A 9196-nucleotide genomic window follows, 5' to 3' on the forward strand; every position below is an offset into this window, starting at 1 on the left:
CAAATTATGTGTCATACATTGAAATCCAAAGAAAAGTTGAGGTGGATGAGGTTGAGGGTGATGTGCTGCCAGGGCTTGGTGTGGTTAAGAACCCTGGCAGCTGAGTTCTGCACCTACTGGAGCCTGTCCAGGGCTTTGCTGGGTACCCCGAACAAGACACCATTGCTATAGTCCAGGCGGGAGGTGATGAAGGTGACGATGGCAGGAAATGCAGAATATTGAGTGGCATGTGGCAGCCATGCTTTCATCATGATGGCATTTGGTACACGTGTCATACTACTGTCTTGAGGCACACCAGGTTTCACATTAATTTCCATAAATATGGCCGAAATAGCCTCATTTGTATATTTCGTTAATTATGGTGCAGATTAATTTGCATGTAGAGTGGTCATTTTTTCTAAGTGGGAAGATGATGTTCTCAAACTTGTTAGGGACCGGTACATACTTCTAATGTACAAAGTTTAATGTCGATAGGACCTAGTTTTACGATTTGTTCGTGTTTTTCACAAAATAGCTGCAATTATTTTGGGACCTTTGGGACCTTTCAGTTTTACTGAGGTAAAAGTGTGGGCTGGGGGTATTGGTAACCCCAAAAATTACCAATATTTGTGGGAGTCATGGTCATTCTTCATGAAACTGTACAGGGCTGAATAACTAATAGCTAAAATTGTAACTGAAAGTTGTGCAGGATCTCAAGTTGTCATTCATGAAACACAAGTATTCTTAAAGGTAGGACTCTAGGATATGACGCTATGCCAGGAAGTCACAGCAACTTCAATAAAAAGATAGATAGAGAACCAAAGATATTTGAAGTAAAAAGAACAATGATATGCGTGTCAGGTGGTTTCCTCTTGTTTCTTTATCGTCTCTCTTTTGGAATTATCTCCAGTAGCGTCGCTCTGCTCTTTTTCCATTGACGTTATATCCCATTATCCCATAGTCTACGTTTAAAACAGTTACCATGTCACCATGAGACATTTCAATATCCCATAGTCTACGTTTAAAACAGTTACCATGTCACCATGAGACATTTCAAGGTAGTGAACACAGGGCCGCAATCAGGATAGCTATAAGGCTTGGATGCACAAAATCAAATATATTGAGACCATATTGACCTTGAACTGACCAGAAATATACCAAAAATGGGTTTCCCAGTCAAATATCAATTTAATGTCATACCTTGATCCAAAAACATTACAAGCAGTGACATTTCTTCACCTTTCAGTAAGCACAGGTCATAGTTGATGTGAAATTTGCTTGCACCATATTGTCTCATTAGATTTTTTGGGTAGATCAGGGGTGCCACCCCTCATTACCTCAAATACAATACACGCTTACCCTCTGTTTGAAAAGGGGTTAAATGAGAGGTAACATAAAAATGAATACGTCATTTTGGGGGTAGTTCTCTAGTGCACACTGTGCCTTATTCTGTTTTAAGGTAAACTCAGCAATATGACTACAGGCAGAGATAGTTGGCATAAAGTAAGATAATTCACTCAGCAGCCTTCTTGTCTTGCAGCTAGTCCTGCACTGCCCTGCTTGCGCTCTGACGGAATCACTCGCAAGTAGTGATCTGAAACATCATCCAACATCCTGTGATAACGTCACTAAGTCTACCTTTAAAAGTGAAGTATGTCATTTTGCACTTTGCTCCTCTGGCTGTACATATTTTACATTTTCGAACAGTGGCAATTGTATGCATATCCAATGCAAGCAAACAAAACATAAAATAGCTACATAAAATCGATGCATGACCACAACAGCAGATTTCAAGAAGTGCTGATTTGGACCAAAACAGTGTACTTCACTGAACGTTCTTTATCATGTGATCCCATTTCTTGATCTCTACCGATTTATCACGGCTATTTCAAAGCTCAAATCTACAGACTGAACCTTAAACTTTTTTCATGTGGTCAGGGGGGGCATCCATCATGGAAGCCAGTACACATATGTAGCCAATAGTCCTGGTTCTTGAAGAGGACAAGACTGTAGAAATTTTCACCCCCTTTGTGGAAGCCATGTTCCGTGACTCCCCAGGAAACAGGACTGTCCATGAAGCCATGCACAGTCAATGACAGCCATGAGGAGAATTTGAGGTCATCAAAGTACCGCCTAGGTTTAAAAGGACACCAAAGGAAGTCAGATCCTCCAGCCAAACTCAATTGTTTGAAGGGTAGGCTGTTTATGCATTGAGTTACAGTGTACATATAGATAATCATACAACTGATTTAAATTAATTTATACAACAAAACTGCATCACTCAGTTAGAAAAAGTAATAACTAACAGAATGAAAACAACCACACTGCTTATATCAGTACAATGGACTGGAACAAGTGTAAATGCTAATGTACTGTATTATATTCATTGTTGTCAGTAATATTTTCAGTCAAGTTCCTGAATGTGAACATACCGAAGCTCCTGTAGTAGTCTGTAGATGTCTTCAGGCAACAGAAAGCCAGTGATGGTGTACTGCAGGGCTTGGCACACTGAATTATTTGGCTCTGGACAAGTGTACGTTGACAGGAAGCTAGTTGCTGTATTTTTACTGTAAAAAACAGTCAAAAAGCCTCATACATAAGTATAGCAAGGGTTTTTCCTCAAGCTGGTTACAATGGTATGGGGGATTTCTTATTTTGTTTAAATGTAAAAAGGATAATGAAACTGAAAATTGGGACTAGAATAAGAAAAAGAAAGTAAAAGGAACACAAGAAAAAAACGATTAAAATTGCAGTGATCAAGCGGCTCTTGATCAAGGAAGTGAAAAGCTGTGTTAGAAGCTGTTGTCATTATGACTTATCTCACGTTTTTATACCACCGACGCTTAGGCCCCCAAGCCACTCCAGGAAGTCAGATGAGCGCTGATCCCCACAGAGGTCAGAGGGGTGCAGGGTCGGGCAATACAGGTCCCCCCAGGTGCGGGTACTGACATGGGGCCTGTGCTCTGTCCACTGGTAACGAGACAGGAGGCTCTCCATCTCGACCCCTGCAGATCAACACAACCTAGATGGTTTGCATGTTATACCTCTATGGTTTCAGTTCTTTGCAACATTTTCTATTATGATGTGAAAAACTCTCAAATGCAACCAGAAGGCATGCCTGCCCCAAGGGTGGGACTAACGCAGTACCCTTGGGGCAGGCCTACCCTGGGGTCCAAATGCAACAAGCAACCAGAACGAGTGATCAATGGCAATGCATTCCAGTCAAAGAATACTGACTTATATTAGCTTTAACACAATCAGCTAACAGACAAACAATAGATTGGATATAATAGATAATAAATATAAATGTGTGTTCACCTCAACGCACATTTTAATTATACGTTCTCGACATACCTGAATTGTGTTGTGCCAGCAGGAAGTCACTTTTGAGAACAACCCTTTCTTTCAGGCTGGAAAGAACGCGCTCGTAACGCTTCTCTCCTGGAGTCATGGATTTGTCCGTCAGGTCGATGGTCACCACTGCACAGAAATAGGCATTATGACAATTTCTGGCATTTGTATTTGTTCAACCAGGCTAGATTTCAGGAGATCATGCCATCATCACATAAATGGAGGCTAACCATAGTTGACATCGCCCAATGGCCACCGTTCTCACCAAATCTCATGACCTGTCTGTGATTGTACTGTGATGGCTTTCCTTCAAGACCCAGCAATTCATATGTGTCCTTGTCCACTGAGAGTATCAGCTGTCCTTTGGTGAAAAAAAGAGATTTACATACAGACCTGTCAATATTACAGGGCTCTATTTCTTCAAGGGATAGTTTACTCAAATGCAAATTGTTGCTTTGGTTGATTCACCAAGAAAGTTTTGTAGACACTTCATAGCCATATTTTGTTTTGTAATTGTCCCATTCATTTTGAGAATATGTCTACAGAAACAGATTGAGAGGAGCAGGTAATTAGACTCACTGTTTGGGAGAAGTGCAATGGTGTTGTCCTGGTCGATTCTTGTATTGAAGGAAAGAGCATAAACAGCACCTGACAAAAGATAAGACAATAAAACATTGGCATATCAAGCTAGACCTAGGACTCTAATGGGCCTTGTAGCCTGGAGAGGAATTTCGCTTTTAAACCACCCCACTGACCCACCATAGTATCTGACTTCAATGGTAAATGGACTGACTTACGTATATAGCGCCTTATTCCAAAGTGCTTTACAATGGCCTCTCATTCACCCATTCACACACCAATGGCAGCAAGTTACCTTGCCGGCCCGCTCATTGGGAGCAATTTGGGGTTCAGTGCCTTGCCCAAGGAAGGACACCTCGACATGTGGCCAGTCAAGGTTCGAACCGCCGACCTGCCGACCTTGCGATCATTAGACGCCTGCTCTACCTCCTGCGCCACAGCCGCCCCCGACTTTTATTGCTATGGCTTGTCCTCATCATCAAATAGGCAACATCCAATGGATGGGAGGAGTTCACACTAGTTCAGCAGTAAAACAGTATTGGTAGATAGTGTTGTTCCGATACCGATACTAGTATCGGCATGGCCACCGATACGCACAAAAATGCTGGTATCGGTATCGGCGAGTACTTTACAAAAACGTAATTTTTTATTTTTTTTTTTTTACTTAAGTTTTACAAAAACTTTACGGGCCGGTTTCACAGACAAGGCTTAAGCCTAGTCCTGGACTAAATCACACTTTCAATGTAAAATCTCCATTGAAGATGCTTTTTAGTCCAGGATTAGGCTTAAGCCTTGTCTGTGAAACTGGCTCTACGAGTTTTACAAAGGTTTTGAGCAGTGCCAGACTAAGTGTTAGCAATAATTTTACATCGAGGTGAGTATGCGGCTCAAAAAACATGTTTTTTTGTTTTGTTTTTTCAAACGCCGTGGTATCGGATCGGTACTCGGTATCGGCAAGTACTGCACGGTCAGGTATCGGTATCAAAAAATGGTATCGGAACAACACTATTGGTAGATAGGTACTGTATATGCTGCCATAGCCGAAGTAGACTCTCTACAGGCTTTTGTATGGAGTCAGATTAGTGCCAAATATCAAGCCTGCACCAGATGTCACTGTCCACCAGATGTCACTGTCCAGGAAGACACTTCAGCGATCAAGGGTTTTTGTTTGGCTTAAGTTTGAAAGTAAAAAATGTAGTCCCAGGGTCATTCTGTTACGGTGGAATTAGCCCAATTTGATTAACAAATGTATTGTTTTTTTGTACGAGTGCAATTAATTCCGTAATGTTAGTTACTGAATCAATATCTGTAAAACAAACAGTCCAATCTATTTTTTTTTAACGTTTTCTTCAACTTTTCATATTTTGAGGGAGCGATTTTATTTTGAAGTTTTGGCCAAACCGGATGTTCCCTTAAATCAAAAGACGGAAAGACGTTGGACACTTCCTTATTGATCACATAGCACTCTCACTACGCTTCAAGACAAAAACTGATGGATTGTAAAAGTGATGAAATGTATATTACACTGTCCCGTCAGAGCCATATCAGATTAAAACGTTGTGAATTTGTATACAGAATGAGGAAGAGTCGATTCACTTACCATTCCACACAACATTCTTCAAGAACTCTTTGTCCAGAAATTCATATACGGGTACATTTTTGACTAGGTAATATTTGTTGAACCCATTAATTATACTGGCCAGGTGAGAAGTAATGGCACGGCATTCGGGTATGAACAGCGTCACCTGAAAAGGGATCCATAAAAACAATACTTCTAACACCACGGAAGAATAAGACTATTTAAATAACAACATAAGCTTCATTATACAACAGATAGATCTGGTCCATTGTCTTAATTGGTCAGTTTGCATTCCAGCCGTGCCAATATCCATGATATACGCACAGCTAAATGGAATGTTGATGTTACGGTACATGTGGGAATACGGTACATGTGGGAAAACTAGGGTTAGGGTTAGGTGCTGGGTGCTAGGGTTAAGGTTAGGGGTAGGGTTAGGGTTAGGGTTAGACATGCCAGCATGTACCAAGTCACCCTAGCACCTAACCCTAACCCTAGTTTTCCCACATGTACCGTATTCCCACATGTACCGTAACATAGACACATCTTTTCATATTACTACGCGTTTGTATATATTACCGTTATCGAAGTAACATTCTTACCGTTGCTTAGCAACCAATAAACAACTGCTAAGCGGAAGAATTACAATAAAACATAGTTCCATTAAAATACATTCATTAAAAGTTTGTCTTGTCTTGTCTTTCTTTTGTGAAATATTGATAGATAAATGTGGTAACCGTGTTGTAAAAGCGTTATGGAACTCGAAGTCGTGGTATATCGTGGATATAAAACCCACCACCGACCTTACCTTACCTTACTTGTGCGTGGCGGAATTTTTGCTGGACTTTTGACTGCGTCGTCCTCACCAGACGCGTGTTTGCTGCGTTACCTCAGCGGCGCGTGTCTCAAACAGCGGGTTTTCTGTTCTACAGGTTTTCAGAGGTGTGCTTATTGTGAACTAGCCTATATAATTTACATTAGAATGGGGACATTCCATATTTTTGGTTATTTATGGAAGTGTCTGGTTGCTGGAGGAACCAGGACGCCGGCAACACTGCACAGTTTAGCCCGAAATAGAGTGCTTGATTATCCCGCTAATAGAATACAGTTCCAGTAATTAACACTTTTATCTCTATATTGTATTCATTCTCTTCATCTGTTGTTAAATGTTGATCTATTTATATCGATCTATTCTTGCCAATTCCTTATTACCAGTGGAAAGGGGATAAACACTTTATATGGACTAGATAGGACTTTCCGTTCAACGGAGGAATTTATGGAACGCAGGCTGAGAGGTGCCCCAGAGAGGTGCGCCTGTTGCGGGCAGAGACACCTGCTACCTGGGGGAAGGGGGGGGGGGGGTGCGCTTCGATGGGAACTTTGCATCACTTCCCGGGGTACTGTTGTCTAAAACGACACACCCCAGTGACCGTATGAAAATGGGAAAGATAGCCAGCCTTGAATGGACTCGATACGGTTCTCCTATCGAGATTGACAGACCGAGAAGCAACGTTCGGGAAATAACTGACGCTGTCGTTTTCATGCAAATACACCCGGACGAGGTGATGCGCGCAGCGGGAGAGAGAGAGACTCATTTTCACTCTGCATCCCTGATGGTGTTCACAGAATAAACACTGATTGATCAGTGGAAAGGGCGAAGGCTAACCTTTCAACGTTGAATGGACTCGATAGGTGCTTGCCGTGGCAAGAGAGAGGGAGAAATCACTGGAAAAATATTGCCCTTCACCTGATGTTCTTTTAACTTATTAACATCATATAATTACAGACAGTCTATGTGGGGTTGCTGCTTTGAAACAGATAGCGGACGTGTTGATTTAAAAGAAATATATACATATTCACAGATGTAGACATTGAAACTGTAGTCTATGTTGCTGGTATCATTGGATCATGGATCCTTCATTCATATACATGAATCTTGAGGTTAATTTCAATACCTTTCTAATACTTTTTTAAAGACCTTGTCAATATTTTTCCAGACCTCACCGCCACTTGGAGCTGTAACCGTTTACATCAGTGACACCTTTAACTTAACCGTTTGAGTCTATACAACATAATTTCCGGTTCATCTTTGTTTTTTAATCAAACTAATAAATTCACAAACTTTTACTAAACGTTTTTAGGACTCAAACTCTTTGGACAGAGTCTAATTCAGAAAAATACCTACAAAATTCAAGAACTCATAAAATCGTGACAAGACTTTTTAATACTTATTAAGGGTCTTGATTTTCCCAAAATTGATTTATCAACTTGTAATACTTTTCAAGACACCGCGGATACCCTGGGGTAACGCGACCGTAGGTTGACGCTTCCAGTGTAATTTGGGCTTAAATGAGACTCACACGCGCCGCGCAGGTAACGCAGTCGTAAGGTCCCCGGTGAGTTTTAGCCCTAATATTGTATAGTATTGTATTGTATTGTATAGCTGGCACCCCGCTAGCTGTGCCAATATCCACGATATACCACGGCTTCTCTTTCCATAACACTGAACCAAACACTACTGTCATCCAACTAAACCCGTAGCTCTGCTCTGCTTACCTTGTGGTTGAAATAATGCTTTGACACGTGGGTGTCATACCTAGATTTTTCATGGTCAAAATTTGATTTCTCAGAAACAAGTAAACTTCTCGGACACTTCTGTAGCTGCGTGGACATCGTATCGGCGATCTGTTTAAAGTTAAACACCAAATGTTTACTAACTGATTACCGCGAAAGCGCCGTGTGCTGAATGCACATGTGTGTTATCTAAGCTCCAGTAGTGGAACTCCGCCCACTTACTTCCGGTCAATGTAAATGCTTGTAAATTAGGATTTCTTCAAAATAAGAGTGTAAACATTATTTAACATTTTAAACATGGTAAATAGGAATCAAGGAACCATAAACAATATGATCATTATCGTAAAAAAAATATATCAATCATCAACATATCATATTTGTACTATAGTATTGCCCCCAGAAGGTCTTGTACCGTAATTGTTCTGATATCCTTATTTACCCTGATGAAATAGTATTGCCCCAGCATAATGGGCTGTACAGAAATAGATTAGACAGAGATAGATTTCAATTAATCTCTGGTACCACTACTCAGCAACACTTCTAGAATGCATATCAGGTGAATTTGAATCTAAAGCGATGCCTTAGCTAATGTTACAGGGTTGCTAGTCAATATTGATGGCTCTTTACTCCGGCCATACAGATCAAAGGGGCCTATCTGTCGGTGTATGGCTGGTGTAAAGAGCCATCATTCCTTGACCATTCTGTATGTGCTTCTTCTTCAGATATATACATCACATTAGTTAGAAAACAAATGTATTGTATGATTATATATATATTTTTTAATAAATAGTTGGCAAGCTGTTTCTTTACAAAGGTCCCTTGGAGGACCATTTACTGTGCATTTTCTCATTCACTTTCCTTGGCCTCCTGAGAACCTTGTCTCCTCATATACCACAATGCACTCCGATGTTAGCCCTACAAAGAAAAGAAAACCAAGAGATTCAACCACAGAGATAGGTGGAGCCAGAGGGTTCACTCGCCATCCATTTTTCCGTCCGTAGTCTGTGGATCAATACGGACTGGGCCGTATTTTCGATGCTGGCAACACTGTGATTGTGAACATTTGTCATTAATGATTTAAGTTAAACGTGTGTAATGTCCAGGGTCTTAGGATATTTCCGAACATGTTATCCCACC

General features: G+C 40.9%; 1 protein-coding gene across 1 annotated transcript; it reads right to left on the bottom strand.

Moving 5' to 3' along the window:
• Positions 1-1237: 1237 nt before the first annotated feature.
• On the bottom strand, positions 1238-8158 carry rpp40 (ribonuclease P/MRP 40 subunit; the record flags this gene model as incomplete). Its single annotated transcript, XM_080543412.1, has 8 exons — positions 1238-2112; positions 2412-2546; positions 2804-2984; positions 3334-3459; positions 3596-3691; positions 3910-3978; positions 5510-5654; positions 8042-8158. The coding sequence occupies 8 exons, from the start codon at positions 8156-8158 to the stop codon at positions 1914-1916; spliced, it is 1068 nt and encodes a 355-aa protein (XP_080399538.1). The 3' UTR covers positions 1238-1913.
• Between the last annotated feature and the right edge of the window lie 1038 nt (positions 8159-9196).

This window comes from Nansenia antarctica (assembly GCF_963989245.1).
Source record: "Nansenia antarctica genome assembly, chromosome: 12".
Lineage (NCBI taxonomy): Eukaryota > Metazoa > Chordata > Actinopteri > Argentiniformes > Microstomatidae > Nansenia > Nansenia antarctica.